The 22,275-nt window shown below is 45.2% G+C and overlaps 1 protein-coding gene across 2 annotated transcripts in view; it reads left to right on the top strand.

The window, feature by feature from the left end:
- The window catches only part of nav1a (neuron navigator 1a), a 134,597-nt gene that overhangs the window by 96,993 nt on the left and 15,329 nt on the right, over positions 1–22,275 (top strand). For both annotated transcript variants that reach the window (XM_079802941.1, XM_079802942.1), the window contains 9 exons: positions 10,889–11,663; positions 12,254–12,688; positions 15,117–15,158; positions 15,265–15,404; positions 15,744–15,923; positions 17,408–17,460; positions 18,242–18,265; positions 20,536–20,613; positions 21,193–21,276. In XM_079802941.1, coding sequence (XP_079659067.1) covers positions 10,889–11,663; positions 12,254–12,688; positions 15,117–15,158; positions 15,265–15,404; positions 15,744–15,923; positions 17,408–17,460; positions 18,242–18,265; positions 20,536–20,613; positions 21,193–21,276 — 1,811 coding nt within the window. The remainder of the gene's footprint in view (positions 1–10,888; positions 11,664–12,253; positions 12,689–15,116; positions 15,159–15,264; positions 15,405–15,743; positions 15,924–17,407; positions 17,461–18,241; positions 18,266–20,535; positions 20,614–21,192; positions 21,277–22,275) is intronic.

Raw genomic sequence — 22,275 nt, 5'->3', positions numbered from 1 at the left:
TTTCCACTGAAATAACCCGGGACAATTTGTCCCAGGAACTTTTTAAAAGATTAGTCCAGTGACGGAGGACTGCACGTGACTTTCCAGAGCCCAATGGATTTCGTCTTCCGCAAATACACTTAATAACGCCTGAACCTCGTCATCGGTCCATCGGTCGTATTTTTATAAACGTCATTGTTGATTCGAATAGCAAACAACTCTTCCTGCACGCACCGCAACTGACTTTTAGGTTGAAATAAAATGCTGGGTGAGCTCAACCAATCAGCATGTCCAGCGCCCAAGTCCCACCCCCGAAAGTTCCTGAACTTTGAAAAAGTACTACCTGTGGTCGAAACACACAGAGTACCACCCCAAAGTCCCTAGTTCCTGGGGAAAGTTTGCGCGGTGGAAACACGGCTTAATTGAATCTTTGTTGACTGAATAAGTGCAGTTCAATGTCTGATGCACAATTATGAAGTGACGTTTCACTCATAGTTACCGCAGGCAATAAACAAAAGAATAGGAAGAATCATCAGCAAAACTTGAAATGTCTCAGAGATTTACTGCAGAGCAAGAACTGAACCCAGTCAAATATTACTGTCACTATCACTGATGGTGGATCTGCTGAAGAAGCTGTCAGAGATCGAAATATTGATGTTCAAGATGTTGATAGTTTTGAGAATATGTTTGCGATGGTGAATATGAGGCAGATGCTGAATGTACTTGGAAATGAGCTCTGATGAGGACAGTGATGATGGCATAAAACATCTGCTCAAACTGAACCCTTACAAACTCCAAAAGATAACAAAATACGCTTTCTTTTATTCTTCTATAATTGTTTCTCTAATATCAGGAGAGTTTTATATTATCGCAACAGGTGGAGATCCATCCGTTAGATATAGATCCGGGTCGCTAAAGACCCCAATATGTAAGAATAATTGGCGAAACATTCATGCATTTAAGGGTTAAACTCACATCTTATCTAAAACTTTTGAATATGCCACGAATCGACAGAAAAAAAAAGAATGAACATGCAGGTCCCTAAGTCATTGTCAGACGAACCAGATGCAAGCAGAACTGCGAAAACTGGCTGAATGCTTTAGTGAAGTGGTTTGTCCCGGAGACAGTGGAGCAAAACTAGTCATTAGTCTTTCAGCAAGTGTGTAGACGTTACCGACCGGCAAGCCAAACGTCTGTGTCAGCGCTATCTGTCTCTCCCTGTGGACAGACACTTTGATTGAACAGACTAAAGGCACGAGATGGCACTGGAAACATGATTATACCCACATGTTGTAACAGAGAATTAGTTCCAGCTATTATTCGGTGTTGTCTTTTTGATTGATCATCCACTGGAATTGGATCTCAGATATTCCATATTTGAAAAATACAGTTATATAATTGGGAACCTCAATCCCTGCCATGCGAGATGTGTATGAAATACAGCCTCTCGTATACTGGGAGAGAAATGAGCCGATCAATCTTATTTATGGGATCTCGTTCCTCAGGCAGAGTGACGATAATTCTCTCCGCCTGATCAATCCCTATGGCTGCAGCACGAGCTGATCTCATGGATTTTATAGGCTGCGGTAAAAGAGCTCCGTATTTAAGCACAAATCAGTGTTTTAGACTGAATTGTCTAAGTGGATGAATCATCTCTGTGAGCTGACTTGTTTTCTGAAGTCTCTTGTGAAGCGTGCAACGGCTATCCTGCATTCAAAGACTGACTTTAGCGCGAGTAAATAGCGCTATGAAGATTCACTGTTGTTTTTCATGAATGAGTATCTGCTGATGCACTGAATGCGTGTCGTTCTTTAATCTCAATCTTGTTTACAAGGTGATAAAGGAGACTGGAGAATTGTGACTTTATAGGTTGCAGAGGATGATAAAGATCCATAATTAACAAGAACAAAAGGTGTTACTGAACTCTTTTTGTTGTCTTTTTACTGAATAGTTTGGACCACTTATGACAGACAAAAGATACTCATTGCCACCTACTGATATGATGTATCTTGCATAAAGGGTAAATTAATGAATCAGTGAAGGAATCAGAATGAGTGTACTAGTTTTTACACATATGCTAGGGTATGCTCACACACGCATGAGCATAGTATGTGCACAGACAGATTTTTCTAACCGTTTAGCGAAGCTTCAAAAACTTTGCGAATCCTTTTTTCGAAGGTTTCAAACCAGTGATTCGGAGTATCAACCTGCCAAAGTCACGATTTGAGTAAACGAGGCTTCGTTATGTTAGAACTGTTTCGAAACGTTTCAAAATGTAAATGGTAGACCACTAGGGGGCGATGACTCTGTGAACTGATGAACGGGTGTCTATATGTTTTTTTTTATGAATTTGTATACATTTTAAATGACATAATAAAAGGAAGATTTTTAGTTAATAGTCTCTTTTTGGCCTGATTAACCAAGCTCTCCACAAAACGTCTCGGTTACGTATGGTAACCCTCGTTCCCTGAAGGAGGGAACGGAGACGTACGTCGGTAATACCGACGAATTGGGATCACTTCAGAGAGCCCCTATCAGCTTCGAGAACTTAAGAACAGGCCAATGAACAATTGGCGTGCGAGATTTGCATCTCGCGCTCCGCCCCGCGCCGCGGGTATAAACAGGAAGCGAGAGCATCGCACTGACGTTTTTCACTGAGGAGCCGAACCAGTGACCCGGCCAACAGTGATGGAAGGAACTGTGGCGACGGGACGTACGTCTCGGTTCCCTCCTTCAGGGAACGAGGGTTACCATACGTAACCGAGACGTTCCCTTTCAGTCGGTCACTACGACGTACGTCGGTAATACCGACGAATTGGGATCCCTATGGAAAGCGCCACAGTTACTACCACTACCAGTGCCCAGCGAGAGCCCCTCAGACCCCGTTCTGAAGCGGGCGGGGAGATTCACGCCAGAAGAGTCATACTGCTGTTCCGCAAGACCCATTCAGCAGACCTGATTGGATAACGCTGGGAAAGCGTGCCCGAAGGACGCTGCGGAAGCCACATCATGCCCAGAGGGAGTTACCATGTGGAAAGATACGTATGGGCTGGCCGTGGGCAGCTCAACATACGAAAGTCCCAGGGGTGGCCCCGGCCTAATGCAGGCGGGAGACAACACCGTACTGAGACGGCAGAGGAACTCTGCCAAGGGAAAGACACGAGCTCGCCGTAGGGAGCTGAACCGTGAAGAATACACGTATGGGACCGCCGTAGGAGTCACGACATACGGAACCCAGCCTGACACAAGTTCCACCAATGCATACGAGTGCCAGACCTGGCGTCGGACGCTCCGCAACATCCGACTGCCGAGGGGTGCGGAGGACTCAACAGGGTTTGCCAATCCTGGGGAACTCGACTGGAGAAATAAGCGCACGTATCCGTTCCAGGGGAAGGTAATGGTGCAGCAAGCCGACACTAGAACGGGCACTTCAGTGAAGCTGACTATGGGAAGCGAGCACACGAGAAGCCACCGGCTCTACACGCAGGCTATAAAACCTAGCGAACGTGTTGGGTGTCGCCCAGCCCGCAGCTCTACAAATGTCTGTCAGCGAGGCGCCACGAGCCAGCGCCCAGGAAGAAGCTACACCCCTGGTGGAGTGAGCTCTAACCCCGAGCGGGCAGGGCACGTCTTGGGATTCATACGCCAAGACGATGGCATCCACTATCCAGTGGGCCATCCTCTGCTTGGAGACAGCCTTTCCCTTCTGCTGTCCTCCGTAACAGACGAAGAGCTGCTCTGAGGTCCTGAAGCTTTGCGTTCTGTCCACGTAAGTCCGGAGAGCACGGACGGGACAGAGAAAAGCTAGGGCTGGGTCTGCCTCCTCCGGAGGCAGCGCTTACAGGCTCACCACTTGGTCCCGGAAGGGAGTAGTGGGAACCTTGGGCACATATCCAGGCCGGGGTCTCAGGGTCACCTGAGAATCACCCGGCCCGAACTCCAGGCACGATTCGTCGACCGAAAATGCCTGCAGGTCCCCTACCCTCTTAACTGAGGCCAATGCAATCAGGAGGATTGTCTTTAGAGACAAGATCTTAAGCTCTACTGACTGTAAAGGCTCGAAGGGCGCCCTCTGCAGTGCGGTCAGCACCAGAGTCAAGTCCCAAGAGGGTATAGAGGAAGGGCGAGGAGGATTTAGTCTCCTCGCTCCCCTCAGGAACCTGACGATCAGATCATGCTTGCCTAAGGACTCTCCATTCACAAGGTCATGGCTTGCGGCGATAGCGGCAACATATACCTTGAGGGTGGAGGGAGACAGCATTCTGTCCAACCCGTCTTGAAGAAAAGATAGCACAGATCCGATCGAACATTTCCGGGGGTCTTCTCGGCGAGAAGAGCACCAGTCGACGAACAGGTTCCACTTCAACGCATATAGCCGTCTCGTAGAGGGGGCTCTGGCGGAAGCGATGGTGTCGACTACCGCTTGCGGTAGGTCACCTAGAACCTCCGCGTCCCGTCCAGGGACCAGACATGGAGTTTCCAGAGGTCTGGACGCGGGTGCCATAGGGTGTCCCGTCTCTGAGACAGAAGGTCCTGCCTCAGAGGAATGGGCCAAGGAGGTGCTGTCGCGAGGAGCACTAATTCCGGGAACCACGTCCTGTTGGGCCAGTACGGAGCTACCAAGAGGAGATGCTCCTCGTCCTCCCTGACCTTGCACAGTGTCTGTGCAAGAAGGCTCACTGGGGGAAACGCATATTTGCGCAGAGCCCGGGGCCAGCTGTGTGCCAGTGCATCCGTGCCGAGGGTCCCCTCGGACAGGGAATAAAACAACTGGCAGTGGGTCGTGTCGTGGGCGGCAAACAGATCGATCTGTGCGGCCCCAAAGCGACTCCAAATCAGCTGGACCACCTGGGGGTGGAGTCGCCACTCTCCGGGAAGCACTGGCAACCGCGACAGCTCGTCGGCCGCACGGTTGAGCAGGCCTGGAATGTGAATAGCACGAAGGGACCTCAGATGCTTCTGACTCCACAGGAGGAGATGGCGGGCGAGTTGGGACAAATGGCGGGATCGTAGACCACCTTGTTTGTTGATGTACGCAACGGCCGTCGTGCTGTCCGTCCGGACCAGAACGTGCTTGTCTTTGAGCGACCCTTTGAGGCGGCTGAGAGCAAGACGAACTGCCAGCAACTCTAGGCAATTGATATGCCATTGCAGTTGGGGCCCCGTCCACAGACCCGATACTGCAAGCCCGTTGTACGTGGCACCCCAACCCGTGGGTGAGGCATCCGTGGAGACAACATGATGCCTGGACACTTGTTCTAGAGGCACTCCTGCCCGTAGAAATGAAGGGTCCGACCACGGGGTGAGGGTTTGGCGGCATCTCGGCGTCACTTGGACACGGAGGGACCCGCTGTGCCACACCCATCTCGGGACTCGGTCGTGTAGCCAGTGCTGAAGCGGTCTCATATGGAGCAGCCCTAGCGGCGTTACTGCGGCTGCTGCTGCCATATGCCCCAGGAGCCTCTGAAAATGTTTCAGTGGAACCGCTGTACTGCGTTTGAGCGTACTCAAGCAGCTCAGCACCGACTGGACGCGCTCCTCTGTGAGGCGCGCAGTCATGGCGACCGAGTCGATCTCCATCCCGAGAAAAGAGATCCTCTGTACGGGACAGAGTTTGCTCTTCTCCCAGTTGACCCGAAGACCCAACTGGCTGAGGTACCGGAGCACCATGTCCCTGTGTTCGCACAACTGCTCCCACGACTGGGCAAGAATCGTCGAGATAGTCGTCGAGATAGTTGAGGATGCGAACACCACGCTCTCTCATGGGAGCAATGGCCGCCTCCGCGACTTTCGTGAAGACACGGGGCGACAGGGACAGCCCGAAGGGCAGGACTTTGTACTGGTATGCCCGTCCGTCGAAAGCAAAGCGTAGAAACGGTCTGTGTCGAGGGAGAATCGAGACATGAAAGTACGCGTCCTTCAGGTCGATCGCTGCAAACCAATCCTGGGGACGGATGCATCTGAAGATGCGTTTCTGGGTTAACATTCGGAACGGCATCCTGTGGAGGGAGCGGTTCAGGTAACGCAGGTCCAGGATCGGTCGTAACCCACCACCTTTCTTGGGTACAATGAAGTACGGGCTGTAGAACCCGGACTTCATATCGGCTGGAGGGACCGGCTCTATCGCGTCCTTCGCCAATAGGACAGCGATCTCCGCCTGAAGCACCGGGGCGCCCTCCTTCGGTATAGATGTGAAGTCGACACCCCTGAACTTCGGGGGACGCCGGGCGAACTGAATCGCATAGCCGAGTCTGGTGCGGATGATCCAGCGAGACGGGCTGGGGAGCGCTAGCCAGGCCCCCAGTGACCAAGCAAGCGGGATCATCGGCACCACAGACGTACCCGGAGCGGGGCAGCGCAGCGGAACGCAGGGGCCCCAGGACGACATGGGAGTGGTCCGTGCAGGGGTCTGGGTCTGACACACGACCTGCATCCGCTGAGGGGACGGGCGAGCGTGGGGAGGCACTTTGTGTGCGTCCGCCCAACCGACGCCCCCTGTTGGCGAGGAGAGAGGTGTCTGAGGGGTACGAGGCATGGTAGCGTTGCATACCGCCAGACGCGCTCTCTTGGCACCCAGAGATGTTAGAAACTGCTCCTTTATTGAAAATTTGGGTGCCACTGGCACTGGGGCCAGTGGCGGAACAGAAAAATAAATGGGGTTCCCCCGGCCCTCCACCGGGGGAAGGAGTGGTGCTACAGCCATCTCCTGAAGAGCAGTTTCCTCCATCTCTGGGCGGCCCGTCTCAGGGTCTCTTCCGACGGCGCTTGCCACCTGGCTTGGCAGCGGCCTGAGCGGGCTGTACGTTCTTCCCGCGACCGGCTCCACGCCCACGGCCGGTGGAAGGCTGCTGCTGGGCTGGGGCGGGAGCGGGGGCGGCCGCAGGAGGACGTCCTCGGCGACGGGCAGGCGGAGGTGCTGCAGCCGGCGGCTGGGTGGAGGCAGCAGCGGGCCGCCGGTGCAGGATATGTTTGATGGCCTCCGTCTGCTTCTGGGCGGCCGAGAATTGCTGGGCGAAATTCTCGACCGCGTCGCCGAACAACCCGGCCGACGATATGGGGGAGTCCAGGAACCGGTTCTTGTCAGTCTCCCTCATGTCGGCCAGGTTGAGCCAGAGATGCCGTTCCTGGACCACTAAGGTGGACATCGCCTGACCCACGGAACGGGCGGTAACTTTCATCGCCCGGAGGGCGAGGTCCGTCGCCGCCCGGAGCTCCCGGAGGAGCTCAGTGTCAGACCTACCCTCGTGCATGTCCATGAGTGCCTGGGCCTTGTGCACCTGGAGCAACGCCATGGCATGCAAGGCAGACGCGGCCTGTCCGCAGGACCTGTAGGCCTTCGCAGTCAGACTGGACGAAAGCCTACAAGCTTTGGACGGGAGACGAGGATCACCACGCCACTCGGAGGCGGTCGCCGGACGCAGCTGCATCGCGACGGCGCGTTCGACTGGCGGGATCCTCTCGTAACCCTTGGCCTGTCCCCCGTCAAGGGTAGTGAGGAGGGAGGAGCCTCCAGGTCTGTTTCTGGCACTGAAGGGTGTCGTCCACGACCTGGAAAGCTCCTCATGCACCTCCGGGAAGAATGGCACTGGGGCGGGACGCTGAGAACCAGCGCGACCCCCCCCCAGAAACCAATCATCCAACCTAGAAGGTTCGGGACGTGGTGGAGGGTTCCACACAAGCCCGACATTTTCGGCGGCCCGGGAAAGCATAGCCGTCAACTCGGGGTCCGACTCAACCGTTGCCACTCTCCCAGAGGGAGGCAGTACAGCTGAGTCCTCATCCTCCGAGGACTGGAACTTCCCCTCCGATGCTGCGATCAACATCTGCTCGTCCGCGGGCGCTCCAAAAGAGATGACTGGGTGCCCGTGGGCGGGACCAGCGATCTCTTCCGGTGGCGCCACCGGCAGCGGTGCTTGTGAGGGTTCAGGGACCTGCGTAGGGACACTAGGCGGGTTTGTCCTGAACGTTATCCTCAGATCACCCCGGTCATCCGTCGAAGTAGGTCTATCCTGGTTAGGGATAGCTCTAGATCGAGGTATGGGGAGGGGGACTCCGCCTTCCCGGAGGTAGGTGAGTCTTGATCTAAGCACCGGAATAGTCATGTTCCCGCAGTGAGAACACGAGCTATTCACAAACGCTGCCTCAGCGTGCTGTAAGCCCAGGCACGTGATGCAGTGAGTGTGGCCGTCAGCGGGCGAGAGGGAACGACCGCATCCAGAAACGCACGGGTGGAATGACATCTTGAAAAAGACGCAGTCACACCCGTGTTGCTCTTTTTGTGAGGAAACGATCTTTTAGAGAGTGCTGAAGCACCCAGGGAAACCGCGGCAACACACAGGGGATAGTGCAGCCTGTGTTTGCACTCAAAAATGGAACGCCCACCGATACCAACAGTCTTGTTTGCTGTGATAACAGCAGTTGTTCCTTGCAGCTGAGTTCGCGGTCCCGCTGGAAAGTACCGTCACACCAACACACGATCCTCTTCTCTGTTCTCTCTGTAGTATTCTCTCGCTGAATAATCAGGAAAGCAGTCCGTACTCTTCAAACGCCGGTTCGGCTCCGAAGTGAATGACGTCAGTGCGATGCTCTCGCTTCCTGTTTATACCCGCGGCGCGGGGCGGAGCGCGAGATGCAAATCTCGCACGCCAATTGTTCATTGGCCTGTTCTTAAGTTCTCGAAGCTGATAGGGGCTCTCTGAAGTGATCCCAATTCGTCGGTATTACCGACGTACGTCGTAGTGACCGACTGAAAGGGAACTCAGGCTGCATCCAAAATCGCATACTCTCTTGAGTAGGTACTCATTTTTAATAAGTAATTCCTTCACGACCATTAAAAAGGTATGTTCTATATAGTATGTGTGTAGTGGAGTGTGTAGTAGGGCTGGACAATATATCGAAATTATCGAAATATCGCAAATGTACATATCGCGATATGCATAATCTGTGTATCCTTAAATTCTTTTTTTACAACACTGGCAAACATCGTTTACACTTACTTTTTTCACAACAAAACCCGCCCAATTGCTACTCAAAACTAGCCCAAAACAAGCCCAATAGCTTTCCGGGGGGGGTTCTCCGAAAAAAAAAAAAACAGAAAACCCTCCACCTTCCCCAGCTCCACCTGATCTGCTACAGGTAATTCATGTATGCTTGTTTAGCAGCAGCATGTCATGTATGTATTAGCAGTAGCAAGTCATGTATACACTATGCATATACGCATATCAAAAATATAAGCGTTCGCGTTAAGTATACTTTAGGCTTTAGAGTAGTAATAGCTCACCTCTACGCAACAAACCACATGAGTATGAGCGAGGTGGCATTTTTTGAATTCCGAACCCTAAGCGTAAGCAATAGTTGTAATGACGTTTGCATTAGCAAACACCACTAATAACAGTCAAATGCTGGATATCAGGGAAATGGATCTTAATTATGCCACATTGGACTGGCACATTGTTATTCTAAGACACAGTCTTGTATAATAAGACCATGTTTAACACAAACAAGCCAGCCGTTACAGTTCTGTAGTATCAGGAAGACAAACTATCTCCATTCCTCTTCTCACAGCTGTATCTGTCAGTTAGATAGTTTAATGGTCATGCTCTTTTTTCCCCCCAGTTTCCTTTGAATTTCTCTCTCTTTCTGTTTTTGACTCAGTTTTACTGTTTACCTCCAGTCTAAAAAAACATGTAAAAAATGTGTCTTGCCCCCTTGCATCCTTTGATACGATCATGCTAGCATTTATTCCAGTCATAGTCTGCTAATGGCCTACATTATTCCAACTCAACATATTTCTTTTCACATCTAATCTTCATCTCAAGTTGATGTCAGCTGTATTTACTTGTGTTGGCCGTTGTCCTGGGTGGCAGTGGTGTGAATTACAGCGCCTTGTGACAGATGAAATACACGCTGTATTTCCCTGTTACGCTATTTTTATTTGTTGTGTGGTCTGCTAATTGAGCCGTTTAAATGCTTAAGCTACTCCAGAAAGGGTTTTTTGCATACCGTGGATGGTGTTGTTATAGTAAAGCCAATTTTCAAGTTTGCAAACAGTCTGTTTGGTGGGTTTTCCCATTCGTGCAGAGATCGAGTCATGATTTCGCTAGCGTTTTTGCCGTATATTTATAAATATCTCTGAGAGGATCCAGATGGCCATCAGGGTGGGCTTTGCAAGTTTACCCATTTCATGTTGTCAGTACTGTAACAGTTGTGCCTTACCCATTCCCTTTGTTTCTTAAATAACTCTCTGACTTCAAGGGTCCTTAAAGTTATGGTCTTAAATATTCAAGGAGCCTGTCATGTTACAGTTGAGTGAATTGAAGTCAGCAGCATAAGCAGTAAAGTCTTTTACCTCATGATGGATCGGAACCATATACTGCATTATTCTAATGAAGCAGCTTGTGCATCTGTTGGTGTGTGTTTGTGTGTGTGTTGCACATGGATTTGTAGTGAAGTGTAAAAGCTTATTTAAAAGTAGGGTCCGGTTAGAGGTTGCATTAGAGGTCTTTTCTAGAAAAAAACTTGCACAATCCCCTCAGCTCCAAAAGTGTATTTTAGTGAACTAGATTATTTCACTGAATTAATTATCTGAAGAAAATGTGAGTGGTGCAAAACTCAACACAATGCTTAAGATGTTCTGAGTGGTTACTCTGGTTTTTGTTGGTTGCTGTGTAATTACTAACTGGTTTTAGAGCATTTCTCCATGATTTCCAGGGTGTTTTGATTGGTTTATAGGTGTTTGATAGGTAGGTCTTTTCGATTTTATATATGTTTATATGTTTTTAATGGGATCACATTTCAAATGTTTGAAAACCCTTCAAGATCCAAATGCTCTTCTGCCTTGAAGTTTATAATAATTCCTCTTGATTATCACTATCAATGTCTGATTGTGTTTATTTGTGTTTGCCTGCAGTTCCAAAGAATGATCAGCGAGTCGTGGACAAAGCCAAAATGGCAGTGAAAACATCCGGATTACAACGCTCCAGTTCGGATGCAGGGAAAGATCGCGGTGAGCACCGAAAACCTCCCTCCGGTCTTGTCCGTCCCTCTGCCGGCACAACAAATTCCTTCGGTTACAAGAAAACCGTTCCAACTACCGGCACTGCCACTGTGCTAACAACTGGTGGAAACACTGTCTCCGGAGATTCTGCAATTGGGAACAAAACTCCTAAAACCTCTGGTATCCCAGTGAAACCCTCTGCTGGTGGTGTAGGTGGAGGACGAAAAATCAGCCTTGATGTATCGAACTGTGATCAAGGCTTCATGGCTCCGAATGCACGCAACAACATCCAGTATCGGAGTCTCCCAAGACCTGCTAAGTCCAGCACCTTGAGTCTGACGGGAGGGCGGCCAGGCGCTCGCCCTGTCAGCAGCAATATGGACGCTGGTCTGCAGGGCCTAAAAACTGTCCCCACCCCGTCTAGACTGAAGGAACCAGGCAGTGTGAAGAGCTCCCATCGGGCCAGTACAGGAGGGTGCGGTCCAGTCAACCAGACAGACCGTGAGAAGGAGAAGGCCAAAGCCAAGGCGGTGGCATCTGACTCTGAGTGTGGCGGAGGGGGCTCTCTAAAGAACGGCACATTGACACCAACACAGAGTGCGCTGGAGCCTCCTTCCAAGCTTTTGGGACTCCGGCAACCATCCAGCCTGGGCAAATATTCAGAGCTGCCCTCTCCCAACTCTCAGAGGTGAGAAAAACCTCCTTCATGTAGCTTAAACCCCACATATGCTCTTATTGCTTGGGGTTTTGCACTTGTTCTTTCAATGACAAGAAAATCGACTTAAAATTGACTGCATGAAATGTACATATATATATGGACCCACTTTATATTAATGGGCCTTAACTACTATGTAATAACATTTAAATAAATAATATGATACAATGCAGTTATTGTGTACATACATGTTTTTACATTGTACTTACATTTTTAAAAATACCTGCATGTAATTACATCTGTTATTCATTTCTGTAGTTACATTTATAATGACACTGTTGACCCTACCCTTAAACTTACCCATACCACCACACCTGTCCCTAACTTTACCCGTATCCCACCTCAATATCAGCACAAGTGTTTTGCAATGCAATATGAACACAATAAGTACATTTAACTTATTTTTTGATGTAAGTGCATGGCACTTAAGGCCACCTAATATAAATTGGGTCTGTTTATTTTCATCTTTAGTTTATTTTCATTGCTAACTGACATTTCTGTCATGTCGAATGTTTTAGTGTGCTTCTCATTTTTAATTAATCTCTATATCATGGGATTCCCAGGCCCTCCAGTGCCAGATCGCTGCCCAAACCTGCTCACCTGGACAAAGTCAACTCCAACAGCCTGGACATGTGTGGTATAATCAATGTGGAGGACCAGCTTCCTCCCAAAGTGCCGCCCTTCTCCAAATTACAAGATCTTTCAGGAATTAGCAGCTCAAGCTGTTTGACCCCCAGCCCGGCTCCCATCCTCAACGTCAACTCTTCCGAATGTTTCTCCAGTGCCACCGTGGGCCGAGGGGGCAGTGCTGGTGGCTCTCCCTCGCTCTACCCTCGCCTCTCTGGGCTGCATCGTAGCATGGAGTCCTTGTCTCTACAGATGAGTGTGTCTCCAGCAGGGGGCAGCGTGACGGAGCCCAGACCCAGACATGAGGACAGAGGGACGCTTGGTGGCTGGTCAACAGGAAGCAGGATCTCGCTCACTCTCACGCCAGACAGGTGAGGGCGTCTCCAGTTAAATAGACTAAATAGACAGTTGAATATTTAAGACTCATCTTCCACTCAGTATCGTATGCATTTTTTGTTCAATAAAATGCTCTTTAGAATGAAAATCCCCCTCCCCGCCAAAGCTTGACAAATAAACATCCATAATATAATATAATATAAAAATATAAAACAAATTCATAGCAGTCTCATAATATAATTTAATATATAATACATTAAAAATAGTTATAATCTTGTTTCAATTTTTTGTTTTTTATTTTGTTCACAAAACATTAGAAGGAAACACAAGACTATTATGAAGGTGTGTATGTGTATACATTATATATATATATATATATATATATATATATATATATATATATATATATATATATATATATATATATATATATATATATATATATATATATATATATATATATATATACATTTATAAATTAATTAAATTTATATAATACATAATCTGTCATAGTAAAAAAAAAAAGTAAAAAAAAAACAAACAGTTAATCTACATCACACATAAAAAATAAATAAAAAATAAACATTGCACAACTGTGGTCGCTTCCTGTCTCTGCCCTAAAACAGTAAATGAACATGGTGTGTTCAAAGCAGCAGCTCATCACTGGGTGTGCCAGTGGAAACATCTAAAAGCAGCTCAGTCTTCCTGTTACCGAGCTTATTTTCACCGCAAGGTTCATACAGCTCTCTGCCACCCATGGCCTCTCTGTTTTTGTACAGTCTCCTTTATAAAGACCCACCACAAAATGTTGTCAATGCTTGCTTAGTCAGATTAAAAACTGGACAATAGCTCATGGCCTTAATCTTGCTCATTATTTTTATTGGGCCGCCACAGAGCTGAAGGGCTAATGAGGGTCATGTGTCTGAGGCGGGACGTCTATCATTTGTGTAATTTGCAGTGACTCTAATAACGTTTCTATTCAGCAATTCATCTCTCTCTCCATCACAGCTCTCTTTATCCATTTCTTCACTAGGAAGTTATTAATGAAGACTCGACTCTATCTGTTCCTCAAAACTGTGTCTACACACAGAGCAGAGCAGTTTGTGATCATGTTTCTGTTTGACACGTTCTGAGGAAAATATTAGTAGTACTGCCACAATGGTACGGCATTCTGCGGGTGGTTGCCATTTTTATAGTGTTTCAGCAGTTGTTAGCATTTCGCTATGTGATTAGGCTACTAGGTCATTGCTTGAGTGGTTCTAAGTGGTTGTTAGCATGTTGCTATATGCTATGCTATGTATGTTTTGTTGACTGCCAAGCAAAGATCATGTCAGATCACTTATAAACGTAACAGCTCACCTCTCCTCAATACGTTTTTTTGTTAAGTTTTTAAAAAAATGTATGAATCATTCATGTCTTTAGCACAACCGGTGCAGGGCAACTTGCACACTGAAGTTTAATGTGAAGGGCCCTATCATACACCCGGTGCAATGCGACACCAGGCGCAACGCAAGTGTTTTTTTGCTAGTTTCAGCCCGACGCAGTTATCATTTTCAAGTCCAGCGCCACGTTGTTTAAATAGCAAATGCATTTGCACCCATTTGTGCTCCCATGGGTGTGCTGGTCTGAAAACCAGGTGTGTTCAGGCGCATTGTTGGTGCATTGCTATTTTGAGGAACTGAAAACGACTGCGCCATTGACCAACAAAAACCTGGTCTAAAGTCAGTATGTTTTGTGTTATTTAAAGGGCGCGTTAGTAATATGCGCCTATAGGCGGGTGCATGTGCGTACACTGATTATTACACACTCAGGGATGCGCAGCAGCACACAATCATTTTTAAATAATACAAATAAAAGGATTCTTCTCTGGAGAAGTGTTCAGTCTTTCTGCTTGAAAATCCCGCCATGTAAATATTGAATCCGCCATGGTTCAAGTGCAACTGGCTTTTAAAGGGAATGGGAGATGAGATCTGATTGGTTTATTGCACGTTATGCCCAAAACACACCCATGACTGATTAAGAGACTAGGTACAACCCTTTCAGACCATGCGCCTGGTGCGCCGACCGTTTTTTTCCATCGTTAAACTAGCAAAAGTGGATTCGGACACGCCCTAAGTGCACCTACACCATGTGCTTCAGACCATGCGCTCAGATCGGTAAAATAGGGCCCTTAGTGTTAAGTGCTTCTTAATCTTCCTCCACAGATCCACATCACGGCATTTACATTTATACAGCGCATTTGTACTCAGTTCACATGCACCCAAAATTCAAAGCAGAACAATTGCCTATTATGTTAACACTCAGATTACATCTCTGCTAATTATCCCTCTGCCTGAGTTACTAATTGCTCATTTTGCTATACAAATATCTATGATCTATTTTTGGAGTGTGATCTCTTCATTCCCATGCATGCGTATCTTGTCATTTGAATAATGCTCTTTTTCTCTGTCATTTCTCTCCCAGCTCACAAAGGGACAGAAATACTCTGCCAAAAAAAGGCTTAAGGTACTGTTCGTTTAACGTTACCTCCGCCGCCTCTTTACGGCGCCAAACGGTTTGATCTAATGCAGTAAATCCATGAAACTAACGTCACACCCTCATTTCCCATCAGCCAGCACATCTCCTTGCAGGCTGAGGAGGACAACAAAGAGAGGCGTCACTCGCACACCATCATGAGCTTGTCGGAGACCAACAGTCCGCCACAGTTCCCTTCACCCATACTGACAGGAAAGATGCCACTGACAAGCATCAGTAAGTGTCTGCACACTTCTACAGCATTGACTGATGATATATTTGATATATTTCTGAGTGAAACTGGATTATTCTGTGGGAAATAATGAAAGGCGGGACTCACGAGCTTGCTCATGAAAATTATATATTGGAATTAATAAAATTAAAATTATACACAGATAAATCTTTTATAATAAATAATGCAATATACTTCATACAAAAATAAGAAATGTCAATTTTGATTTAACCCTATGAAAAAGATGCGTCCCCACCAGGCAAGATGCAGGACACCTTTCTCCACTGTGCCTTGATTTATATCATATATAAACACTGGCTCCCTCTGCTGTCTGTTTTGTGCAGTGACACCCAGCCCCACCTCAGGAACGCCAAGGATGACCAGATCCAACAGCATTCCCACTCACGAGGCCAGTTTTGACCTGTATCAGTCCTCACCGCTGGGCAGCACCCTATCGCTCGCCGAGCGGCCCAAGAGTATGATCCGATCCGGCTCGTTCAGGGACAGAGAACCCAGCGATGACGGTGAGACATTGGGTTATATGGTTCAGTCTACATGGGGCATACTTCGAATCTCAGAAGGGGGAAAAACATTACCATTGTCCCCTTGAGCAGTAAAGCCCAAAGTATACTTAATTTTTTTACATATGCACAGTTTTACAAAGTATACTCTTCCAGGCTGCGTCCGAAAACTAAAAAATGCGGCCTTCGGAAGATGCATTCCACGGTAGGAAGGCGTCAAGACGCGCCCGAATCCAATGTTTGCTTCACTTCCTGAGATGCATTCATCTGATAGATATGTCCCTCGCTGCCTTTGATATCCCTCAATCCTGTGCTTTCCATCCTGCTAAAACATAAAGATGGCATCTGAAAGTTGCGGTTGATGGTCAGTTTGTATGTAAATGTACGTTTTCCACTCCTGATGGCATTTCTAGCGTAAACATTGCTTACAAAGTCATTGCCTGATAAGGCAGTGAGGCAACAAGTCAGCTGCCTTAGTTTTTGGACGCAGCCCCAGTGTCTCCTCCATTCATTCAGTGTTGTAATCTTGTAAAACAACGGTCCTGGGACACTGTTGCCACCTTGTGGAAGTAATTGTAAACAAAATGATGTAATGTCATGTGCGACCAGTGCATACAGGCCTTGTTTACACCTGATATTAAGATGCATTTTGGTCGATCGGTTTGCATGTAGACGAGGGAGACACATTCCCGTTTACACCTGGTGTTTTAATCCGTGTCTTTTGTCCACTTTCAACCACTTCTGTCCTGATTTTTTCGAGGGGCGGATCTATGGACAGGAACATGTATGGGCTTCATAGATATATACATAGATTCCTCATTAGTGCCTGCGCGGATCGGTCAAATGAGGCATCTACGTATATATATCTTTGATCGCGCTAGTATTTTGACCTTATTCGCTGGAAGTTATGGCGCTGGGAATACTAGATGACATTAGTTTGATAAGAGGTAAAAAAAATAACATAAATACTGTTCGGTTTCTCGCAGAAACCACATGAGCAGATGCGTTTTCGACTACCTCTGGAAGTGGTCGAAAATGGACAAGTTTAAAACGTTTTAGACCCCATTTACACCTGTATTTAGCACTGTCCACTTGTGATCCGATAGACCAAAATGCATCATAATACAGGTGTAAACAGGGCCACAGTGTATGGCTGCGCTTGTACAGTATGAGTGTACTGTGCTGATGGCGAAATTCACAAAAAGAATATGATATTCGGAGCCTAGTGTATGCATAAAAAGTGAAGTATACTTTGGTCTTAAGTGTAATGTACGTTGCTTTGGATTAAAGCATCTACTAAATGACATGTGTGCTAAAAGATAGCTCTGGAAACTGGATGTGATTCTACAGATGATAAAACTCAATACATACAGGATATGTAAAATCAAATATCTGAATTTGCCACATCCCGTGATTTAGCTGTTATAATGCTTTTAAAATCACACTTGTGTGTTTTTCTCTTTCTGTCTCTCTTTTTCCTGCTGCAGTTCATGGCTCAGTGCTCTCACTGGTGTCTAATGCCTCCTCCAACTACTCCTCGGTAAGTATCCCAACCACTCTTTCCCGCAGACCACGTGTCATACGGCGCTAGACTCTCACGAGTGCAGCTCGGCTGGGACTGTCAGTCTGCTCCTGCTGATTTATTAGACCCACACAGCAGGGACACTAGTAGAAGCTTTCTCTGCTTTCCTTACTGAAAATGGAGTTGTTACTTGAACTGCTGCACATGATAAAGGTGTTGTGATTTATTGGTTGAATGAAGAACAGGCCTGTTTTTTTGTACCAAAAAAAAACTTTTTTAGATTTACGCAGTAGTATAAACAACTAAAACAAGTCAAATCACTTCATTCATCAAAAAGAAATGTATTTCATTCACTGATTCACTCATAAGTAATACTACTTATCATACACAGCTAATTAACCCAATTGGCCCATAAGTAGTGAAAATAATTTATCATTGCTTTATTAAAAAAAATGCATTTGATGCCATTCTATCTAGGGCTGCACAGTTAATTGAATAAAAATATACTTTAAATTTTTGTCACCAAATTTTGGGTCAGCTGAAAGCAGTCTAAATTTGGTTCTTTTAAAGAGAACAAGTGTGAACACACTTTTGTGTGTGTGTGTGTGTGTGTCTGATATTATTGTTGAATCTTTATTATATTGCATTCAAAAGCACAACATTTTGACCAAATCGTGCAGCCCTGTTCCAGTCTTAGATCTTTTTCATTTGTATTTCTGTGCTTTCATCACTATGGACTTCCATTTATTTAGCGTCTTACTGTCTTTCTGCCGTTCTTTTCTTCCGTGCAATCTCTCAGGCGGAGGAGAGAATACAGGGCGAGGTGAGTGTCTGTCTCTCTCTCTCTCTCTCTCTCTCTCTCTCTCTCTCTCTCTCTCTCTCTCTCTCGGATTTTCCCTCTCTGTCTTCAGAAGTTAATGACAATCATATTAATAACCTGTTTTTGTAATACATGTTCTCAGAAATCATAACAGCTAAAGTCAGCTAATGTCAGGTGCTGCTCAATGGCACAGCATTTTAAGTGCCCCTACTATGCTTTTTCAAATTTTACCTTTCGTGAAGTGTGTAATATAGCAGTTAGTGAATGTAAAAGGTCTGGAAGGTTTTAAAGATCAATGTGCACAACAAATAAACGTATTGTCTCCCAAAATAAAGAGTCATCAGCAATTCCAGTCTTACTACCTGTGACAAACCTATGTTACAATGTAACATATTTGCATAATCGAAGCCTATGGTCTTCACTGGCCGCCCTTGAACGTCTACTTTGACCGTCAAACACTGTCGCCTGGAAGAGTTTGGTTAGTGTTGTTGACATCACAACAGACTGGACCATCTGACCAATCAGAGCAGAGTAGACCAAACACAACAGACTGGGCCATCTGACCAATCAGAGCAGAGTAGACCAATCACAACAGACTGGGCCATCTGACCAATCAGAGCAGAGTAGACCAAACACAACAGACTGGGCCATCTGACCAATCAGAGCAGAGTTATACCGATCACAACAAATTGAGCCATCATTGGATGAATGTAAACCTAGGAGACCTCAAAACATTAGGAACATTAGGAACCTTTAAAATAGCATAATAGGGGATTTTAATAACTAACACTGCACTAATTCAAAGATAAACTGGCATTAGCTGTTCAGAATGCTGTTATGAGATTTCTCTGCTGTGTTTTTGTCAAGTGATGTTTCATTCAATCATGACAGTCTGTCCCTGGGTTGAAGGAAATTAGTAGCTAACAACGTGCCACATGTTGATACTCATAATTTCATCCATTTTCTGTGTTTAATAATTGTAATGTGAAGGCATATTCACATCAGATGGGATAAAACAAACACAACAGTACAAATATTCAAAAACTAATCATGATTAGAATTTTTTCAAGTTTTTCTGCAAAAAAATTAAAGAAACAATTGGATATCTAAAAATGGCCAAAAGTTTATTCAGAATCCAATCAATTGAGAAACAAATGGTTTAATTGCAATAAATTGCTAAATTGTTGTCATTTTATGTATCAAATTAGATATCTTTCATTTATGTTAGTAAAAAAAAATCTCTAGCATCCAAACAATTTCCAATTTGCTGGTGGGAATACGCCTTTACCGTTTCATCATGAGTCTGTCTTGATCTATGGATGCAAAAGGAATGTGTCTCATCAAGTTACCTTGAAAAACTTTCGAAGGTTTTTTTTTTCCCCTTGGAAAAAAATGTACTTGGTGAAGTTTTGCATTCCAAGCCTGATGGCTTGACGTGAGTCTGATTGCTCATCGTGTGTGTTGTTCTGGTCTGGTGTGCATCATAGTGTGTGAACATACTCACCATTCGTCTTTTTGTTACCTTCAGTTGCATGTGTAGAGTTTATCAGTCCATTTCATGTAGAGATAACATAAACAGACACAGATGCTATTGGGAGTGCTACATATCATCTGTCACAGTTTTCCAGCAGCTGCAGCGAGCTTAAATTCCTCCAGCTTCATCGGCTCATTCTGACTTTAATACTTTAATTTAGGAAAAACTATTTAGAGATTTATGTCAAAAGTAAATAATGTGATCATTTAGAGGAATAGTTCGGCCAAAAATGAACATTCTGTCATTATTTACTCACGCAATGACTATGAATGTCCTGTAACGACAATCTTGTATGACTTGCTTTCTTCCATAGAACACAAGAGAAGACGTTCAGCAGAATGTTCACTTTCTGCTTTTTACCTTACAGTGAAAGTCAATGGGTTGTCAAGCTCAAAAAATTGCATTTGAGAGCTATATTTGGGGAGAATTTTTCAGTGAATACTGTTTCTCATACAGTACATACTGTAGCTATCATATGACTTCAGAGTTGTCATATTGAGTACTTTTTTATTTTGTTCGAGCTTGAGAGCCCTCGGTTGTCATTTTCTTGATCGTTGCATGGAATAAAGCAGCCTAACATGTCCCGACCTGTGTTATACGGAAGAAAGTTGTACAGGTTTGGAACAACATGAGGATGAGTAATGACAGAATTCTCATTTTCAAACTGTTCCTTTAGATTTGATTGCACTTTATTTATCAAATTATCTGTTGGTTACCAAGTCTGTGTGTTTCTTCACAGCAAATCCGTAAGCTGAGGAGGGAGCTGGAATCTTCACAGGAGAAAGTGGCCAATCTGACCTCACAGCTCTCTGCTAATGTATGCGTGCACTGTCAAACACGTATACAGTTGCTATTGTTTTGTATGTATACTACTGTTCAAAAGTTCGGGGTCAGTACGTTTTTTTGTTGTTTTTTAAGAAAATGTATAATATTATTTATTTAATGCATCCTTGCTTTAAAATGATCAAAATATTTATATTTCAAAGTAATCCTGAAAAAAATAATAATTATAGTTTCCACAAATTAAGAAAGAAGCACAACTGTTTTCAACATTGATAATAATCAGAAATGTTTCTTGATCATCAAATCATCATATCAGAATGATTTCTGAAGGATCATGTGACACTGAAGACACTAATGATGCTGAAAATTCAGCTTTGATCACAGGAATACATTACATTCTAAAATATATTACAATAGAAAAGTTATTTTAAACTGTAATAATATTTGACATCAATACCGTTTTTATTGTATGTTTGATTAAATAAATGCAGCTTTGGTGAGCATCTTTCAAAAACATTTTTAAATCTCACCGACCCCAAACTTTTGAAAAGTAGTTCTGAAATATACCATTCAATGTATTATTTATTATTATCTTAAAACAAATTCTCTCTAGGCGAACCTTGTGGCAGCGTTTGAGCAGAGTCTGGCCCTCATGACCTCTCGACTTCAGACTCTCTCTGTCAGCGCTGAGCAGAAGGTACGATTCATCCTAAAAACACACACAAACTCCTGATCAATCTCTACCAACGATTAATTCAAATAAGATGAAAAACTGGCTTATTGGGAACAGTTAAAGCCTTGACACACCAAGCTGGCGTAAAAGAACCAGTGGCGATGAAAGCTGAAAAAAGTTTGAACACACCAGATGCACTACAGGCGACTGACTACAAGCTTGCGCTCTCACTCACTCTCTTATCCTCCATGCTGTGATCCGTTAGCAAAGCTGAACAGCCAATCAGAGTTCTCTCTCACTGACTGCCTACCTGAAAAACAAGCACTAGAAATAAGAAATACTAGCCTACATAAATTGTAGAAAGCAATCAAATGTATAAAATAACACTGCTTATATTCACTGTGTAAATTAAATATACATTTATTCTTATTAAAGTGAGACAAAAGTGATTAAGTCAAGAGCAGTGAGAGATTTTTTTCTTTTTGTTGTTTGATTAACATTAATGACACAGATGATATCAGGTATATTAGGCTGCTGTCACTTTAAGACCTGACGCACGGATCTAATATACTGTTTCACATGCGCTTTCTTTCTCGACTGTTTACATGTTTATGAGGACACTCGCAAAGACAGGCATTTTGGCACGTAAGTGTGTGCATTTGAACCCAAAAATGCGACACAAAAACTCAGTACTCAGGCGCTCTATGAGAAGCGGCTTTACGTGTGCAGGTCTCTCAGACAGCGCTCAACAACAGTCCCTCCGACTGTCGGCTTGGTGTGTCAGGGCCTTAAGAGACCTAGCATTTCATATCATGAGGGAGTACCATTGAGCTGCCAAAACAATATAGTTCTACTGATTTCATGTTTTTTAGTGCTGTCAAATTGAATAATCACGATTAATCGCATCTAACATAAAAATTGTTTACATAATATATGTGTGTGTATATATATTTTTGTATTTATATATATATATTATATACGTATATGTGTGTGTGTGTGTGTGTGTGTGTGTGTGTGTGTGTG

Source organism: Gobio gobio (assembly GCF_949357685.1).
Source record: "Gobio gobio genome assembly, chromosome: 21".
Lineage (NCBI taxonomy): Eukaryota > Metazoa > Chordata > Actinopteri > Cypriniformes > Gobionidae > Gobio > Gobio gobio.
This window is presented reverse-complemented; position numbering and strand designations above follow the sequence as displayed.